General features: G+C 41.1%; 1 protein-coding gene across 1 annotated transcript in view; it reads left to right on the top strand.

Moving 5' to 3' along the window:
* Positions 1 to 10,547, top strand: part of LOC128703243 (UDP-glycosyltransferase UGT5-like) — a 112,860-nt gene extending 102,313 nt beyond the window's left edge. The window contains exons 6-7 of the mRNA XM_070083123.1: positions 3,638 to 3,793; positions 10,361 to 10,547. Of these exons, the coding sequence (XP_069939224.1) occupies positions 3,638 to 3,793; positions 10,361 to 10,547 (343 nt within the window). The remainder of the gene's footprint in view (positions 1 to 3,637; positions 3,794 to 10,360) is intronic.
* Positions 10,548 to 21,198: the final 10,651 nt, after the last annotated feature.

Here is a 21,198-nt window from a genome sequence, read left to right as displayed (position 1 = left end):
GTAGGGTGTGCAAAAGAAGAAAATTAAAGGTGAATACAGGAAAGAGTAAGGTTATGAGGATAACAAAAAGATTAGGTGATGAAAGATTGAATATCAGATTGGAGGGAGAGAGTATGGAGGAGGTGAACGTATTCAGATATTTGGGAGTGGACGTGTCAGCGGATGGGTCTATGAAAGATGAGGTGAATCATAGAATTGATGAGGGAAAAAGAGTGAGTGGTGCACTTAGGAGTCTGTGGAGACAAAGAACTTTGTCCTTGGAGGCAAAGAGGGGAATGTATGAGAGTATAGTTTTACCAACGCTCTTATATGGGTGTGAAGCGTGGGTGATGAATGTTGCAGCGAGGAGAAGGCTGGAGGCAGTGGAGATGTCATGTCTGAGGGCAATGTGTGGTGTGAATATAATGCAGAGAATTCGTAGTTTGGAAGTTAGGAGGAGGTGCAGGATTACCAAAACTGTTGAACTGTTGTCCAGAGGGCTGAGGAAGGGTTGTTGAGGTGGTTCGGACATGTAGAGAGAATGGAGCGAAACAGAATGACTTCAAGAGTGTATCAGTCTGTAGTGGAAGGAAGGCGGGGTAGGGGTCGGCCTAGGAAATGTTGGAGGGAGGGGGTAAAGGAGGTTTTGTGTGCGAGGGGCTTGGACTTCCAGCAGGCATGCGTGAGCGTGTTTGATAGGAGTGAATGGAGACAAATGGTTTTTAATACTTGACGTGCTGTTGGAGTGTGAGCAAAGTAACATTTATGAAGGGATTCAGGGAAACCGGCAGGCCGGACTTGAGTCCTGGAGATGGGAAGTACAGTGCCTGCACTCTGAAGGAGGGGTGTTAATGTTGCAGTTTAAAAACTGTAGTGTAAAGCACCCTTCTGGCAAGACAGTGATGGAGTGAATGATGGTGAAAGTTTTTCTTTTTCGGGCCACCCTGCCTTGGTGGGAATCGGCCAGTGTGATAATAAAATAAAATAAATAAATAAATAAATAAATAAATAAATAAATAAATAAATTATATATATATATATATATATATATATATATATATATATATATATATATATATATATATATATATATATATATATATATACAAATATATATATATATATATATATATATATATATATATATATATATATATATATATTATATATATATTTATATATATAGGTTCGAGTCACCTTCGGCCAGAGATCAGTGTTTGTGTATATTTCGCCTGCTCTTGCGAATTCCTCGATCCTAAGACCCTCCGTATTGCAGTGGCTCTGCGCCTTGCTGCCCCAGTTCACACGGAATATACTTGTATTCGCGACGATGCACAAGCCGACCAATATGGTTTACATGGTCTTAACTGTTCCAAAAGCAAGGGCTGGCATGCAAGACACAATGAAGTCAACGACATCATAAAGAGAACCCTTGCTACAGCTGCATACCCAGCCGAGAGAGAGCCCCGATCACTAGCAGCCAACAATACCCACAACCCAGCAAACTGCCCCAATGGGATCACCATTTATCCTTGGAAGAATGGCCAGCTCTTAGCATGGGACTATACCTGTGTGTCCACACTGGCTGACATCTATATCCATCACAGTGTGGGGCGACAGGGAGGAGCGGCTGACCACAGGGAGGAGTACAAGATCAGCAAGTACAGGGACATAAGCCAACAGTATCAATTTGTCCCAGTGGGATCAGAGACCTTGGGATCATGGGGAAAAAATACCACACGTTTCCTTAAAGAACTGAGTTCCAGATTCATCTACACCACCAGAGACCCAAGAGCAGCCACTTTCATGTTCCAGCTTCTCAGCGTGGCCATCCAGAGAGGAAATGCTTGCTGCATACTTGGCTCGCGTCGGCTTCAGAGGAGCTAGAGGAGATTCATTATTTATGATATACTGTACGAATGTATTCATTTTTGTGTTTTCTGTCAATGTAGTCTGTCTATTAATAAAATTTCATGTAGAATATAAAATATAGGGGGGAGGTAGGAGAAGAAAATATTCAAACAGCTCCGGACAGAACCTTGAGTTTTCCTTGTGGTACGTTTATAGTCTTTTTTGAGGATGAGGGTCCCCAGTAGAGTTAAAGTGGTACCTCCCTATATATATATATATATATATATATATATATATATATATATATATATATATATATATATATATATATATATATATATATATATATATATATATATATAATGTTGTGCCGAATAGGTAAAACTTGCGATTTTGGCTTAAATAGCAACCCTCTTGTCGAATAAGATAAACGAAAATTTTTGTACTCAATAATTTTGCATAAATTATTCTGAAAGTAACGAATAAAAATATTTCATTGCGTTTGTTCATTATTAAATTATTGTAAACATATCTAAAATATTTAGTTGGATAAAGCTAAATTATATTACGCTTGTAATGATAAGGTTAAGTAAGTTTTCTAAGGTTCTATTGGTACAAAATTTGTAATTTTTACATTACCATAAATGAAAAAAAAATCTTTAAACGTATAAAAGAAAATTTTAGAAAGGACATAATTTTAAATGAGTTCTTGCTGATTGACCAGCCGATCTTGGCTTAAATAGCAACGCTCATCTTGCCATATAAGACAAGCGAAAATTTGTGTACGCAATAATTTCGCAAAAATCATTCTGAACCTAACGAAAAAATTATATTTAGTTGTGTTTGTTTAGTATTAAATTATTGTAAACGTATCTAAAGTATATTTAGTTGGATTAGGCTAAAATAAATTACGCTTGTTAAAATGAGGTTAGGTAAGTTTTCTAAGATTCTTTTGGTGCAAAAATAAAAATTTTTACATTAACATTCATGAAAAAATATATCTTTAAACGTATAAGAGAAAATTTTAGAAAGGACTTAATTTTAAATGAGTTCTTTCTAATTGACCAGTTTTACCTATTCGGCACGACATATATATATATATATCTATATGAGGCATTGGTGTCCGCAAGTCATCACAGATTGCGCTACCTTTTTTCCTGTCCTCCTGTGTTCCATCCAGTGGACTTGTAGCAGCGATTTTTCCTGAACATCTTAGGGACAAGATTAGCGTCCATGACCAAAAATTTGTTGACGGAGTCATGATCTGGGATAATCTAATTGGCTCTGAAACTAGACCTACTCCCCCCAACAACTACAAACAGTCACACTGGGATGGCCCAACAGTGGAGAATAAAGCCTCAACAATGTTTCAGAGTGTGTCGGGTAAGGATAGAGCCTGGCTCCTGGCAGTGAGAGCTCGTCAAGCATGAGACTTTCTGTTGGCTCTTCCTAACTCCAGCCTAGGCATACATCTCGACCCGCAAACCATCCGCATTGGTTTTGCCTTTCGACTTCCGCCCCTATTCTCTCCAAACACAGGTGCATTTGCGGGAATGAAGAAGCAGACCGATTCGGGTACCATAGTCTTGTGTGCCGTAAATCCGAGGGAAAGATTGCAAAGTATGAAGAGGAGCCTCACAACAGCCGGATGCCCAACAATAAGAGAACTACCCTAATTATGCAGATCTGATGGCAGCCAAAAGCGTTCAGATGGTATCACTCTTCAAGTCTGGACAGACGGTAAGCATGTGGTGTGGGACTACACATGTGCATCTACGTTGGCTGATACCTATTTTCAATACACCAGGGAGGAAGGATTGGCTGCCGCCAGCTTCAGGGAGTCTCACAAGTCTAGAAAATACGGAGAACTTGTCCATTATATGTTTGTTGCCACAGGGTCGGATACCCTTGGCCCATGGGGAAAGAATGCATCTAAGTTCCTTAAGGCAAAAGACTCATCAGGGTAACTAGGGATCCCAGGGGGGCTAGTTTTCTATTGCAGCGACTCAGTGCTGCTGTTCAGAGGGGTAATGCCTGTTGTATCCTGGGCATGCGTCCCTGCTCTGAGGAGCTAGATTAGATTCTCGCTTTATAGTCGGTGACAAACACGTAGCAATGTGTGTGTGTGTGTGTGTGTGTGTGTGTGTGTGTGTGTGTGTGTGTGTGTATTCCATGGGGAAGTGGAACAGAATTCTTCCTCTGTAAGCCATACGTGTCGTAAGAGGCGACTAAAATGCCGGGAGCAAGGGGCTAGTAACCCCTTCTCCTGTATACATCACTAAAATTAAAAAGAGAAACTTTTGTTTTTCTTTTTGGGCCACCCTGCCTCGGTGGGAAGGGTAACACCCTTCGGCGCCTAGTCGCCAAGGCTGCAGTAAGAAGGGTGAGTCAAGAGGCTGCAGCAATGCTGAAACCAACTCAGCTCGGTTTTGGCATTCAACAGGGGTGTGAAGCAGCTGCCCACGCAGCACGAGTACATATCAAAAACATGTCCGATGAAAAAGCCTCGGTCAAATTGGACTTTGCCAAAACTTTCAACTCAGTCAGAAGGGATGCTGCTCTCCAAGCAGTTTATAGAAACTTCCCTTCCCTTTATACCTTCATAGAATCATGTTATAGCGTGACTTCCAAACTATTGTCTGGGAACCATGAAATTGACTCATGTGAGGGCATGCAACAGGGGGTCCCTCTCGCCCCCTTTCTATTCTGTTTGGCCATCAAGGAAGTCACAGAAGTACTCTCCAGTGAGCTCAGTATCTGGTTCCTGGACGATGGCACCCTAGCTGGCACAACAGAATCTCTCCTAGAGGAAATCAGCAAAATTAAAGACATGGGAGAAAGCCTGGGCCTTTCTTTAAACCCCACCAAATGTGAAATAGTTTCTACCAATCAACAGATGATCCAGAATATTAGCACAGTTTTACCAGGAGCACGATCCATTGGTCCAGCCAATAGCACTCTCCTTGGTGCTCCTCTTGGGTCCAATGCCATCGATCTGATCCTAGAAAAAAAGTCTCAGACCTCCGGACGATGGAAAGCAGGATGAAAGATAGTGACACACATGATGCCTTCTACCTATTCACCAGGTGCCTGTCAATCCCAAAACTTACCTACTTTCTGAGATGCTCCCCAGCATTCAGCACTCCAGAACTCAAGGAATATGACTCTCTCCTTAAGACCATGCTAGAGAGTGTATTGAATCTTTCCCTTGACGATGGACAGTGGTTGCAAGCCTCACTTCCGGTCAGGCTTGGGGGGCTAGGAGTACGCAGATCTTCCCAGATTGCTCTACCAGCTTTCCTATCCTCTTCCATAGCATCAAACGAGTTGATAAGACAAATTCTTCCTGATACCCTCAGTGACTCAGCAGGAATAGAAGACACTAGCTATGCCAATGCCATCACTGAATGCTGCTCCAGCACCAAACCCTAGAGCTGCACTGGCTCACAAACAGTCAAGCTGGCATGGCCCGATCGCTGAAAAGGTTCTTGCCAACATGCTCAGGGCTGCAATATCAGATAGGGAGATTGCCTGTCTCCAGGCTGTGAGCGCACATCACTCCGGGGACTTCCTCCAAACAGTTCCCATATCGGCAATGGGAACGCGACTCGACCCTAAGACCCTCCGTATTGCAGTGGCTCTGCGCCTTGCTGCCCCAATTCACACAGAATATACGTGTATTTGCGGCAAAGCGCAAGCAGACCAATACGGTCTACATGGTCTTAACTGTTCCAAAACCAAGGGCTGGCATGCAAGATACAATGAGGTCAACGACATCATTAAGAGAACCCTTGCTACAGCTGGATGCCCAGCCGAGAGGGAGCCCCGATCACTAGCAGCCAACAATACCCACAACCCAGCAAACCGCCCTGACGGGATCACCATCTATCCTTTGGAGAATGGCAAGCTCTTAGCATGGGACTATACCTGTGTGTCCACACTGGCTGACACCTATATCCATCACAGTGTGGGGTGACAGGGAGGAGCTGATGATCACAGGGAGGAGTACAAGATCAGCAAGTACAGGGACATAAGCCAACAGCATCAATTTGCCCCAGTGGGATCAGAGACCTTGGGATCATGGGGAATAAAATGCCACACGTTTCCTTAAAGAATTGGGTTTCAGACTCATCGACACCACCACCCAAGGGCAGCCACTTTCATGTTCCAGCGCCTTAGCGTAGCCATCCAGAGGGGAAATGCTTGCTGCATACTTGGCTCGCGTCCAGCCTCGGAGGAGATGGAGGAAATTCGTGATCTTTGATACATTGTGCCATTGTATTCATGTTTATGTTTTTCTGTAAATGTATTCTGTTTACTAATAAATGTTCACATAGAATATCAAATATAGGGGGTGGTAGGAGAAGAAAATATTCAAACAGCTCCTGGGAGAACCTTGAGTTTTCCCTGAGGTACGTTTATTGTCTTCTCTGAGGATGAGGGTCCCCATTCCAGCCATAGAGGTGGTACTTCCCTATATATTATAATATATATATATATATATATATATATATATATATATATATATATATATATATATATATATATATATATATATATATATATATATATATATATATATATATATATTCTGTTCTGAATATCCAAATATCAGTCGATTATCTTAGAAGCGGCAATGCAATTATTTGCACCAACCTGAAATTAAATTAAGCTCAGCCATATTCGCCTCATTAACTATTGCTGTGTAGTCAACCTTTGATTCAGCCAATGAGAGAGAACCTTGACGGGGGTCGCAATATTGAACTGACTTGTTTGGCTTTAAATGAAGGACGCACATCCGTTCAGTGGCCATACATTGTTGCTGGTGAAGTGCTGTTGACCTAAGGGATTGGGGCTACCCTCCCATTTCCTAGGATCAAACCCATTTGCCTCTCAATCCCCAAGCGTTGTATTATTCCCAACATGTTTAGCGCTTCACAATAATTATAGTAATAAATGTTAATTTATTGCTTAGTGAACATATACATACTAACGTATCTATGCAAAGTGAAGAGAAACTTTGAAGTGTTAGTTTGTGTGAACAATCTAACTGAATTCAACTCAAGGTTAAACTGTATTGAATATAATTAGCGCTGTTTTATTTGCTAAGCAACAAGATTCCACGTACGGACAATGTGTCAGTTTATGTGCTAGGAAATGTTTGAGTCAGTGTCTGTAGGAGTGTGAGGTGAATATAACAATATCAGCATATGTAATTCATCTGGTCTTTACGTCAAGTGGGTGTATATATATAGCTATGTGGGCTAGTTGACAGTGATGGTATAACAGACAGTGTTTGTAAGAATTTTTGCTTTATTTCTGAACATCGTGAAATTAAGATGAACAGAAAATCCCAATAAAATGGATTATAACAATTCGTCAAAATCCCACATTCAGGAAAGAAACATTTTGACGACGTTTTGGTGTGTAATGGACGGTTGTTAAGTCACAACTGGAGCTAGAAAAGTAAAGATGGCCATTAGTCTGTATGATAGGAGCGGGGCAAGTGGAGGGAGTAGTATTAGAAATGGTGGTAGTAGTAATGGTTTGCGTGGTGGCAGTAGTACTGGGCCACGCTGGGCACGTCTAGTGACAGTAATGAGACTGAATTAGATTTGAAGGCAGTGAAGATTGAAATATCTCGACAATCTCACATCAGTCCCCAAGGGGGCAGAAAATAAGTGCAGTAGGCCTACTCCTCTTGGAAAGATAGGAAGCAAAACAGAGAAAAGTCAGATGGAGGGAAAGGCAAAGAAAAAGTAGAGTGCGAATCAAGAGAAAAGGAGAATAGGAGGCAAACATCGGGTCAAGTCACGAGTGATCTGAAGATAAGAGCATTTGACAATGTATTAAGAAGACAAGTATCTGCAGAAGCAAAGTCAATACTATGATTCATGTTAAGCGTAAAGGGAAAATAATATAATTATTTTTATGTTAATTTCCAGAATTCACGAGATTCCTAACAACTGTAACAGGAGGTGGCAGGCCGGAGTGATATTACGTAGCGTCATCCATTAGGCATATGTATAGTTACAGGCGTCTCCTGAACTTTCTGGCATGACTTATTGTATCAGCTCCCGCTAGCGTTACCTTTACCTAGTACTAGGCTTGAGCGTGTTACAGCATTTTACCTTCAACTCCTCTCCAGACTAGGTAAGAGAAACCAACAGTAAACTTGTTCTTCAATGGTTTGGTTGTTCATTTTCCTTAGGTATTACTTCCAGTAATGAGTTCTTTAACGTTAAAGCTAAAGTAACTTCTGTTTTTTTCCCTCACCTTCAGCGACCTGCAGATTTATGTGACCGTGAGGAAACATCTGCATTTCTTTGTTACTTTTAGATACGGTTCAGTCAGCTGCGGAAGACTGTGTTTCAGAGCATACTAGATTATTATTAATATAATCAAATAATAAAGCACTAAACCGACAAGGGTCATGCAGCGGGAGCATACTAGCGACTGGCAGACTCATTACTGAATCAAGGTTTCAACATAGGAAGTAAGCAGCCAAACCCATTCATCCATTCCTGGGAACTAAGGTATTTTTTTTAAGTGACTCTGCTATGAGATCTAGAAAGCAACCAGCCATTTTTGGATCATTACCATCGAGAGCCATCGTACTATCGTCACCGGGAATGGAAAGCCTGTTTTTTTTTCTGGGTAAAGTCTGCCTACACCATCTACGCCTGTTTCTTGATTTTTATTTTACTGATGTATTAAATCTTTGTTTTTCATTCATTTCATTTTACTTCATTTTGATATTACTGTTTAATTGTTCTATATTAGTATGTTTCGTAACAAGGAACCAGTTTCTTTGACATTAGGAATGTTGTGTCAGAGCTGATTCAACAAAAGTGCATCTTTTAAGGCTGAAAGGTATCATCATAAGAATTAATAGAATGCCTCTTTTCTGATATAATAGATAACAGCATTTTTAGTGTCGGTATGGGAAACATCCCTTCTCTGCTCTTTAAGTTTCTCAGAAAGCTAGCGGACAGTTTCTAACTTTGCCGTAAGTGATAGTTACATCCGTAACTATCACTTACGGATGTTTAGTTAATCTTACCTTCCTCAGGTACGATTAGACTAAATTGTGTAAACAGTTTCTTGAATTTGTGTCAAAGAATTATTACATTTCTTCTTCGAGTTATTAAACTATAATAAATTGAAAATTAAAGCGTGAGAAAGGAAGTAAAATAGTTCTGTTTGTTTATGAACTTTACCTTGGCACAACAACCTCTATGCCTCTTTACCCTTCAGGGGAAGAGGATAATTTGACGTGATGAAGGACTCTTGATTAGACCCTTTATCTACTTCCTCAGTGAATCTGAGTAGCTTTTTCCATCTCTCCTCTCCTTTCCATTTGACGTTCAGGGATTCTCATGTATATTACACCCCTGCGATGGTTGGGTCTTCAGAGACCACCACCTGCAGTGATAGAGAAGACAATGTAAGTAGTGGAACAACCAGAGAAGTTGAACGGTATTCCTAACTTTTTTCAAATGCAATTGTCATTGTGCTAATAATTAATTGTTGTCTGTCACATACCGTTGAGGCCCCTCACATTATGCGCTTCTCGTGTGCAGTGATATTCCATACTCTCAACTTTCCGCTCGTACATCGCTTCATTATACTGGGGTGTGTGTGTATTATACTGGGGTGTGTGTATATTATACTGGGGTGTGTGTATATTTGAAGAAGTGGTACATAGTTTGCTTTTCGTGTATTTTTTCTTCTCGCCCATTATCTACATCTAACTATTGTTTGATTTCTTCCTCGCCTTTGCTCCTCCTTTTATTAGCTGATTTTAATGTTTATTTCCAATGGTGGGGACAGTGAGACTATCGTGGGGGTCAGTGAGACTACCGTGAGGTCAGTGAGACTATCGTGGGGGTCAGTGAGACTACCGTGGGGGTCAGTGAGACTATCGTGGGGGTCAGTGAGACTATCGTGGGGATCAGATGGAGGCCTTCCTCACTTCTCTCCCTCTCCATGTTTTAATTGCTGGTACCCACACACATTTATTTCTTTGCCCTCATTTTGTTTCCCGTATAGCTCTGCTTTTTTACAGCACTGAGCTTTGATTGGTCTGTAGTCCCTAAACTTCATGAGAAAGATTTTTTCACGCTTCTTTCCTTCTTACGCCCAATCTCTTCGTTACTTCCGTTGACAGTTTGAGGGGTGGTGGCAGATTTAGCTTTTTTTTTTTTCACGCCAAACTAGTTTTCTTTATGTTTCCTTTAAGTCTTCAGACAACTTGTTACTCTTTTTTTTCACCTTTGTCCTTTCAGTAGCATCGCTTGCCATGTCCCAAACCTCAGGTAGGCATTGTCGGACGTGTACTCTAGTGGTCTCCTGACAGTGTTCGTGCTGTGCGATTGAAATGCACTGCGTGAAGCCGGCACAGAACCACCAACTGGTTCCTGGAGTTTAAACAGGCGAGGGTGTTCGCTAATCTTGTTATACACGTGGCGAAACGTTCTTGTTAGCGAGCTCATGTGTCTACTCTTAATTCCACTGTTTCTGTGTTCAGTCTGGTAAAAGAACGCAAGTTCACTTGTAAGTACTCTCCAGACCCTGCTTTCGTTCTTATGGTTGCTGGTGCTAGCATTGCAGACCCTGTTGATGTCGCCACGATAATTGGGCATCATCTGGTCCGAATACGCCAAGGCTTCTTTCCTTCAAACAAGCGAGGGAAGCCCTCTGGATTGTATTACTGAGGACCCTTAACGTGCCCCTCACGCTCCACGAACTTGCGTCAAAGCTTTCCATGTCATCCGGCAGCAGCTGGGCCTGATTGCATCCATGCTCGTATGCTTCAACATGTACACCCTACGGCACTCATAATGCTCTCATACTTTTTCAATCTCATTTGTTCCCAAAGGGCTCTCAATTGACAATGAAAAACCACTGTTAACCTCCATTTTCGTAATCCAGATACTACAGGCCTTGACACATTAAAGACCTACTGCTTTGGTTAACAAAAATTCGCATTTTTCTTGGAAGCACATTATTCTTTTCCCTCGTCAGTCTAGTTTTCATGGAAACCAATAACCCAAATTTCTCATTAAACGTGGGAAACTTCAATCTACACAACCAAAGAATTGCGTAGAGCATGTTGCTTGTGTATGAATCATCGTAAAACCTCACGTTTATTTGTCATGTATACATTTTCACGCTTTATAGAAAATGGATTTTTTTGCGAGTGATTTGTGGGTGAGATATATCCGAAATATAGTTCTAATTGATAAGAGTATAAATGGATGGAACGATGACTGAAACCAAAAAGTAAGTTGAGATAGTGTTGGAACAGTGAATACATTTGTTCATTGTATAAAAGGCAAGACACGACAGGATTACCTAAAATTTCTAAGAATTTAGTTTGAACATATCGAGTAAAAATGTGTGGAAAATTACTGTACATAAAATAAAAAAAAAAACAGACTCGTCCTCACAAATTCTGTGTAAATTTCTTTTATACAATTTGCAGCAGATTTCTAGAATGACGCTATTTAGGCTAAGTTTAGTTAGATTATATTGTAATAAAATTACAATATATAGCGCACCACAATCTCGTCTCGTAGAAGAAGCAAATTTTGATAACCACTGTTTGACTCACTACAGTCACCCATTTGACTGTCTTAGCAACAATAAAATATTGATTTATTATTCAGAACACGGCAGAATAACTACACACTTTTAGGCCCGATGAACATCCTGGTTATTCCTTTCAGCCGTTTCTCTTCCATACATTTATAACCAGAATAAAGAACAAATATTTAACCTCTCGAGGGTGTAATTGTTTGTCTATCAATTTAAAATCAGTGTTACTTATTTTATTTTCTTGAAAAATATTAAGGTACTTTCTGAATCAAAACTTTGATGTCTTTCGTAGTCTTAACTTTCAGTGACGAGTCAGCTCTGTCATCGACCGGTAAAGGTAAATAAACTCAGCACTTCTAGATGAAATCCGAATGATTGTTTACTTTGTATGTACAGTATATCATCATTGTTGCTCGGCACTTGGCAGTTATTGCTGGAATAGAACTGCAGGGATCAAAACACTTTACAGACTTCCGAGGTATATCGTTGAAAATCGAAGTGTTATTTTGCAGAATTATATCTCTTACTTCAGTAGCTAAATAGTTAGCTGATTCTAAATAAATGAAGATATGATCTTAAGTTTTCAACTTTTATTTAATTATGAAGCGATTTGTACACGTACAGAAATAATACCCCAAACATTGAAGAAGAATATAAGTACGTTGCAATCAACGGTCGTATCGTCTTTTGTAAATTTGCAGGATTTGATGAGGTTAAATAATTTAAATTTGTGATGTCAGTAATACATTGTTAAAGCAGCTAAACACGGAGTTTGTCTTGTCAATAACGTATTTTCTGCCTTTGCAAAAAAATACTCTTCTTGTTTTTTTTATGTTTACTCACAAAATGAAAAGTGCTGTCCAGAAAACTCTCCCGTTAGAGTGAAGAAGCTAACAGTCTCTGAAAATTCGTTTGGATCGTCGATGAGCTAGTCTAGACCGTGTGTAAGTATGTCACTGTTGTTGCCATTGTCCTCTGTGAACGCTGTTTCACTGAGTAAATTAAGTGTTTAAAGTAATTATCACAAATAAAGTCATTAACAGCAGCTGTATTTTTGCCATATTCAATCATTCCACGACGGCTTCAGTAGTTACAAGAGCTTAAAATATTTCATTCGGACACAGATGATTCTAATATTGTTTGAGAATTACCGTCAGGGAAAGAGGTTTGAAGGTGCTTGGGAAGAGGAGTCTTGCTTTGTGTGGAGGATGATGGATTGGAGTTTGTACCAATGGCTGGAGGAGGGAGGAAGGAAAGGGAGCCCCATTCCCTGCCATCAACAAAAAAAAAATAGAATAATGAATATGAACAATAAAGAAAGAACCAGTGAGGGTGAGAGGTGAATAGGGGATAGAAGAAAATGATTTATGAGCAGAGGTATACAAAGAATATATTAAATGTGAAGGTCTAGCAGAGTAAGTAAGTAAGTAAGTTTATTCAGGTATACACAAATACAGTTACATAGAATTATCTTACATAGCAGCATATGTGTAGAGAACCTAGGATAACCCAAAAAAGTCAGTCAGAGTAACTTATTTCCATTTACCTTATTGTTATAATATAAAGGTTATAATATTTTCTTATTATTCTATAATGAAGATAACAGCTTGGTCAAGGTCATTTTTGGTCGGTGATCTTATTATTGAAGTCAAACGTTTCCCTGAAGCTCAACGTTTTACTTTTAGCAATATTACAATAAACTGCCTATCAAAGAACAAAATAAAATATTTCCTTTCGTAGTCTAATTGCCTATACGTTGTGTAATGTGGTTTAATAAAAAAAAGGGTAAATGTATTTTGCAGCTACCCTATTCCCTATATTACTGTCTTCAAAGTTAGAGCAAGAACAATGTTTGCCCAACACACCCATACCACAGGAGAGGTTAAAAGATTAATGAAAAATGTTGGCCTGACGTAGGAGACTTAAGTAGGGTTCATGATGACGATATTGTCGAGTCTTCCACTATGGGCGCAGTAATTACAGTAACTTAACGTTCTTCCAATAGGTCTGGTTTTATTTCTACATGTATTACTATTGTGATTTGTGTAACGCAAAGATGTAGTGGAAAGTATGTGTATTTTTTCATGTAGCGCTAAGGAATTTTCATGTTACTAGTCCAGATGCTAAGATAATTTGACAGTTGGAGTTGACAAAGTGTCAACTCCAAAGTAATCTTGGCTGAGTGATCTTCTGAGTGTGATGCTGTATTGTACATTCATGGCTTGTGTCTTTGCATTAATGTGTTGATACTCGATGGTGGCAAAGCTAAGCATGCTTGTGTTGCATAATTTATGCAGTGCTCTGGTCTGAAGAATCTTTAGGATACGTAAAACAGATTTTACCGCTAAGAAAAGTTCAATGTGCTCACCTATATGTGGTTGCAGAGGTCTGTTCACAGCTCTTTGCCCCACCTATTCGTGGGTCGCTACTAGGTCCACTCTCTCCCTGCTCCAAGAGCTTATCGTAGCTCTTCATAAAGCTATGTATGGATCCTGTCTCCACTACTTCACACTCCGGATTTTTCCACCTCCTGACGACTCTAAGCCTGAAGAAATATTTTCAGATATCCCCACGACTAATCTGAGTTTACAACTTTCAGTTGAATTTCCTTGTTCCTGTGTCCCATCTCCGAAACATTCTGTCCTTGTCCACATATACGTTGCTATCATAATCCTCCCTGTCCCTCCTGTCCTCCAGTGTCGTCAGGTTGAGTTCCCTTAACCTCTCCTCATAGGGCATACTCCTTATTTCCAGGACTAGTCATGTTGCAAACGTAAGCACTTTCTCTAATTTCTTGACGTGCTTGACCAGGTGTGGGTTCCATACTGGTGCTGCATACTCCAATATGGGCCTGATATATACGGTGTACAGCGTTTTGAATGACTCCTTACTTGGATATTGGAACGCTATTCTTGGGTTTGCCAGGCGCCCATATGCTGCAGCATTTATTTGATTAATGAGTGCTTCAAGGGATGTGTTTAGTATAATGCTTACCCCATGATCCTTTTCTTTGGGTGAGTTTTACTGCCTTTGACCCCTGAGCATGTACTTTATATGAGGTCTTCTTTGTCCTTCCCCAAGCTTCATGACTTGACATTTGTTGCAGTTAAAGTCCAGGAGCCATTTGTCAGACCATATTTGCAGCCTGTCCAGATCCTTTTGTAGTCTTACCTGAATTCTCCGCATTAGCTTCACATCGTCTGCAAGCAGGGACACCCCTGAATCTCTCCTCTACGTCATGTCATTAACATGACGGAGGGGATAGATTCAGGCCCTTAGACTGACTCTTGTGGAACTCCGCGCGACACATGCACCCACTCTGACACGTCGTCTTATAACATCCTTAGTTGTTTTCTTTCTGTCAGGTATTCCTGCGGTACTGTGTCGGAAGCCTTTTTGAAGTCGTGACACTTCCCCAAATCAGAGTGGGGAAGTGTCACGAGCGGTGTTCCACAGGGGTCAGTGTTGGGCCCCCTGCTGTTCACAATCTACATAAACGACATAGATGAGGGCATAAAGAGCGACATCGGCAAGTTTGCCGATGACACCAAAATAGGCCGTCGAATTCATTCTGACGAGGACATTCGAGCACTCCAGGAAGATTTGAATAGACTGATGCAGTGGTCGGAGAAGTGGCAGATGCAGTTTAATATAGACAAATGCAAAGTTCTAAATGTTGGACAGGACAATAATCATGCCACATATAAACTAAATAATGTAGATCTTAATATTACGGATTGCGAAAAAGATTTAGGAGTTCTGGTTAGCAGTAATCTGAAACCAAGACAACAGTGCATAAGTGTTCGCAATAAAGCTAATAGAATCCTTGGCTTCATATCAAGAAGCATAAATAATAGGAGTCCTCAGGTTGTTCTTCAACTCTATACATCATTGGTTAGGCCTCATTTAGATTATGCTGCACAGTTTTGGTCACCTTATTACAGAATGGATATAAATTCTCTGGAAAATGTACAAAGGAGGATGACAAAGTTGATCCCATGTATCAGAAACCTTCCCTATGAGGATAGACTAAGGGCCCTGAATCTGCACTCTCTAGAAAGACGTAGAATTAGGGGGGATATGATTGAGGTGTATAAATGGAAGACAGGAATAAATAAAGGGGATGTAAATAGTGTGCTGAAAATATCTAGCCTAGACAGGACTCGCAGCAATGGTTTTAAGTTGGAAAAATTCAGATTCAGGAAGGATATAGGAAAGTACTGGTTTGGTAATAGAGTTGTGGATGAGTGGAACAAACTCCCAAGTACCGTTATAGAGGCCAGAACGTTGTGTAGCTTTAAAAATAGGTTGGATAAATACATGAGTGGATGTGGGTGGGTGTGAGTTAGACCTGATAGCTTGTGCTACCAGGTCGGTTGCCGTGTTCCTCCCTTAAGTCAATGTGACCTGACCTGACTAGGTTGGGTGCATTGGCTTAAGCCGGTAGGAGACTTGGACCTGCCTCGCATGGGCCAGTAGGCCTTCTGCAGTGTTCCTTCGTTCTTATGTTCTTATGTTCTAAGTCCAAGAAAATGCAGTCAACTCATCCCCCCCTTCCCTCTCAACAGTCTTATTTCTGTTACTTTGCCGTAGAATCCCAGTATGTTTGTGACCCAGGATTTTCCATTCTTGAAACCGTGCTGGTTGTGATGTATGAGCCCATTCCTTTCTAGGTGCTCCACTACTCTTCTGATAATTTTCTCCATGACTTTACATATTACACATGCCAATGATACTGTCCGTCGTTTAATGCTGCCTGTCTCCTTTCTTAAAAATTGGGACTGCATTTGCAGTCTTCCACACCTCAGGTAGTTGCCCTGTTTCCATAAATTTGCTGAAGATTGTTGTTAGCAGAGGACACAGTGCCTCTGCTTCCTATCTCCCCATTGAGAGATGCTGTCTCGGTCCACTGTCTTCAAGGTTCACATAGTTCACACAGCAGTTTCTTCACCTCCTCTTCAGTCGAGTGTAATGTGTCCAGCACTTGTTGGAGTACCCTACCGCCTCGGTTTGCTGAAAGCCTTTCTGTTTCTACTGAGAATACCTCCACAAATCTCATGCTAAGCTCTTTTCATACTTCTTAGTCATTTATTTTGAGGTCCTTCCTTCCTTCCTCAGATTATTACCTAGGTTTAGGGCTGTTATTTTCCTCCTGATGTAGCTGTATAACAACTTTGGGTCAAATTTGGCTTTCAATGCTGTCATTTGCATATTGCCGCAGGGCCTCCCTCCTATCTATTCATATTTATTTCTGGCTCTTCCTCAACTCCTTATTGACCAGAGTCCTTTGTTTTCTATATATTTTCCATCCCCCAGCGGACTTGGCTTTGGCGTCTCTTCACCTTTTGGTGAACCATGGTCTCACTCTGTTTCTGATGCCCTTGGATATGAATTTCTCTGCCTCCCAGCAGTGTGTGTTGGAAATTTTCTTGGAAATTTGTTGTATATGTGTTTGAAATTTGAGTTTATTATCAAGGTGGATTCCTAAGAATTTTCCCTTTGTGAGCTTTGTGATAGGTGACCCGTTTATCATTATGCTAAGAGGGACATCTGTAGCTCTGTTACCAAACTGAATGAAGTAGGTTTTGTCAATGTTTAGTGTAAGTTTGTTAGTCCTCATCCAGGTAGATATTTTTTGTAATTCGGTATTTACTATATTGGCTAGCATGACTGGACTCGGGTGAGAGAAGACGTATGTAGTGTCATCTGCAAATAGTGTGGGTTTGCGTAGTTGCGATGCATTTGGTAGGTCATTTATGTATATGAGAAAGAGAAGAGGGCCAAGGACATTTCCCTGTGGGACACCAACTGTAATTGGCTGAGCGGAAGAGTTTGCTCCATTTGTGTACACATATTGGCTTCTGTTGCTGAGGTATGACTTGAGGTAGTTGAGGGAGTGCCCTCTTATACCATAGTGCGACAATTTTATGTGGAGCAAGTCGTGGTCAACTGTATCAAAAGCTTTACGTAAGTCAATGAAGATCCCCAGTGGGACTTTTTTTTTCTTCGATTGCAGTGTATATATCTTCTAGTATGTGTATAATAGCATCATTAGTATTTTTATTAGGCCTGAACCCAAACTGACAGGGGTTGAGTATGTACTGGGAGATAAGGTAGGAATAGATTCGCTTGTGAATTAATTTTTCGAAGATTTTAGAGAGAGGGCGTAAGTTAGATATTGGCCTATAGTTATTCAAGTCTGTTTTGTCTCCTCCTTTATGGATCTGGGTGACCCTTGCTATTTTGAGAACTGAAGGATGAGGGGGGAGGACCGGCCCTCGGTGTGAGAGACAGGGCAGAATACTATTAGAGGTCGTTGTAAAAGTGGAGTTTATGCTGGGAGGTGGGAACTGCGAGTGCAGAGTAGGGTTTGTTTTGGGTTATTGTGTTTTGTTAGGTTGGGGTGGTAAAGGTTGAGGGGGTTCTGTGGATGGCTCTGTGAGTGGTTGTGTTAGATCCTCCAGAGTCTGTGCTTCTCTGCCTGTCGATGGCTGCCTTGTCTTTTTCACTTGCATTATGTGTTCTCTCTCTCACTTGCTCTTTTCTTTTCATATTCTGTAAAGCAGCTGAAATTTTTGTCTCTTTACTCTGGTTCCTGTTGTAAGATTATGTTGCATTCCATTTCTGTCATAAATGTTAATTTAACTGAGATTTTTTCCCTTAAATATCCCACAATCCTCTGAAAATTTGTTAGCTGGAACATGTCTCTCTCTCCTGTTAGTTTGATTAGTAAGTAAGTAAGTAAATTTATTCAGGTATACACAAATACAGTTACATAGAATTATCATACATAGCAGCATATGTGTAGAGAACCTAGGATAACCCAAAAAAGTCAGACAGAGTGACTTATTTCCATTGGGGTCCTTTAATTTTTTTTCCTTTTCCTTGTCTTAAAGTCCATGTATAATTTATAACTTATCTCTTTCCTTTCCACCAGTCTTCTTACTGACTACTGAAGTTCGTGTTCCAAACTGCATATCCTTTCGTTCCTCAGCTCTATACCCCAGTTTAGCACCTTCAAATCTTCATCTAGGCTTTGTATCCTCCCACTTCTCTACTCTCTGCCGCCATCTTTTCCACCACTGTATTACTAAACTCGTTTAACCTTTTTCTCCACTTTTGATAAATCTTGTTCTTGATCTTTGGTGCACATGCTTCCTCCTCAGATCAGTAATCCTTGGTTCCCCTGCCTTTTGGGATCCCACTTTTTTTTTATTCTGTCTAGGATATACTAATGTCCACGAGCTGTTAACTTCGTGAATAATGATGTGTGTGTGTGTACTCACCTAATTGTACTCACCTAATTGTGGTTGCAGGGGTCGAGACTCAGCTCCTGGCCCTGCCTCTTCACTGATCGCTACTAGGTCCTCTCTCTGTCTCTCTCTCTCTGCTTTGTCATACCTCGTCTTAAAACTTTGTATGGTTCCTGCCTCCACTTCATCATTAGCTAGGCTATTCCACTTCCTGACGACTCTGTGACTGAAGAAATACTTCCTAACACCCCTGTGACTCGTCTGAGTCTTCAGCTTCCAATTGTGACCCCTTGTTTCTGTGTCCCCTCTCTGGAACATCCTGTCTCTGTCCACCTTGTCTATTCCACGCATTATTTTGTAAGTTGTTATCATGTCTTCCCTGAGTCTCCTGTCCTCCAGTGTCGTCAGTCCGATTTCCCTCAACCTTTCTTCGTAGGACATTTCCCTGAGCTCCGGAACTAGCCTTGTTGCAAACCTTTATACTTTCTCTAATTTCTTGACGTGACCAGGTGTGGGTTCCAAACTGGTGCTGCATACTCCAGTATGGGCCTGACGTACACAGTGTACAGTGTCTTGAATGAATCCTTATTAAGGTATCGGAACGCTATTCTCAAGTTTGCCAGGCGCCCATATGCTGCAGCAGTTATCTGGTTGATGTGTGCTTCCGGAGACATGCTCGGTGTTATGGTATGTGTGTGTGTGTGTGTGTGTGTGTGTGTGTGTGTGTGTGTGTGTGTGTGTGTGTGTGTGTGTGTGTTGTGTACTCACCTAATTGTGGTTGCAAGGGTCGAATCATATCTCCTGGCTCCGCCTCTTCTCTGGTCGCCACTAGGTCCACTCTCTCCCTGCTCCATGAGCTCTTAAAGCTATGTATGGTACCTGCATCCATTACATAGCTCTCCAGACTATTCATGACAACTCTATAGCTGAAGAAATACTTCCTGCGGCTCATCTGAGTCTTCATCTTTCAATTGTGACACCTTGTTGCTGTGTTCCATCTCTGGTTCATCCTGCCTCTGTCTACCTTGTCGATTCCTCTCAGTGTTTTATATATCGTTGTCATGTCTCCCCTGTCCTTCCTATCCTCCAGTGTCGTCAGGTTGAGTTCTCTTAACCTCTATTAGTAGGACATGCCTCTTGGCTCCGGGACTAGTCTCGTTGCAAATATTTGCAGTTTCTCTAGTTTCCTGACATGCTTTGCCAGATGAGGGTTCCAAACTGGAGCTGCATACTCCAATATGGGCCTGACGTACACGGTGTGCATGGTCCAGAACGACTCCTAACCGAGATATTAGAATGCTATTCTTAGGTTCACCAGTTGCCCATATGCTGAAGCAGTTATTTGGTTGATGTGCGCCTCAGGAGCTGTACTCGGTATTTTACACACTCCAAGAGCCTTTTCCTCGAGTGACGTGTGTAGTCTTTGGCCTCTAGACTGTACTCTGTCTGAAGTCTTCTTTGCTCTTCCCCGATCTTCATGATGATTTTGTGCTTGGTGGGGCTGAACTCCAGGAGCCAGTTGCTGGACCAGGCCTGCAACCTAGCCAGATCCTTCTGTATTCCTGCCTTATCTCCTCCGACTGAATTCCCATCATTAACTTCATATCATCTGTAAACAGAGACGCTTCTGAGTCTATTCCTTCCGTCATGTTATTCACACATACACCAGTAACAGCACAGGTCCTAGGACTGAATTAATTGCTCTACCGTATTGTATCACTACTACTACTACTACTACTACTACCACTAGTATTGCACCTCACTCTGAGCCTATATATACCCTCTGTGTCCATGTACTGTTTGTAACGGCTTGACAAAGCTCCTGGAGAGCGAAACGTTGCCACAATAAAATGTCACATTAGTTGCACTTGTGTCCTTTTACTTTACATATTGTCTGTATTTCTACCAACATTATTACTACCTGGTCTTTGTCTATTGTTTTCTTCCTGATGTGACTGTACAACAGCTTTGGATCAGACTTGGCTTTCGCAATGTCATTTTTATACTGTAGTTGGGCCTCCATCCTTACCTCTGTGTGTGTGTGTGTGTGTGTGTGTGTGTGTGTGTGTGTGTGTGTGTGTGTGTGTGTGTGTGTGTGTGTGTGTGTGTGTGCGTGTGTGTGTGCATGGGTGGGTGGGTACGCCCGCGCGAGGGAGCTAGCGAGAAAGAGAGAGAGAGAGAGAGAGAGAGAGAGAGAGAGAGAGAGAGAGAGAGAGAGAGAGAGAGAGACAGACAGACAGACAGACAGACAGACAGACAGAGAGCGTGTGTTTTGAGTTGGAGGACGAGATTTTTGTATTATAGTTAATGTTTGTTTTATATATCTTTTAAAGTTGCGCAGCTGATTTACCAACAGTTCACATCTGATGTATGTATGTTTTCATGTCTAAGTTGTTGTCTAGTGTAAGACCAAAAACACAACAGTTATTGTCGTTAACTCTTTTGAGCTACTCTTTTTCAACTGCAGTTTTATACATAAGGATCACTCAGCTTCCAAGAATAGTTGAGTAACTTG

The sequence above is a fragment of the Cherax quadricarinatus genome, chromosome 9 (assembly GCF_038502225.1).
Source record: "Cherax quadricarinatus isolate ZL_2023a chromosome 9, ASM3850222v1, whole genome shotgun sequence".
In the NCBI taxonomy this organism is placed as follows: Eukaryota; Metazoa; Arthropoda; class Malacostraca; order Decapoda; family Parastacidae; genus Cherax; species Cherax quadricarinatus.
The sequence above is the reverse complement of the archived record's forward strand: the minus strand, read 5'-3'. Positions and strand labels throughout refer to the sequence as shown.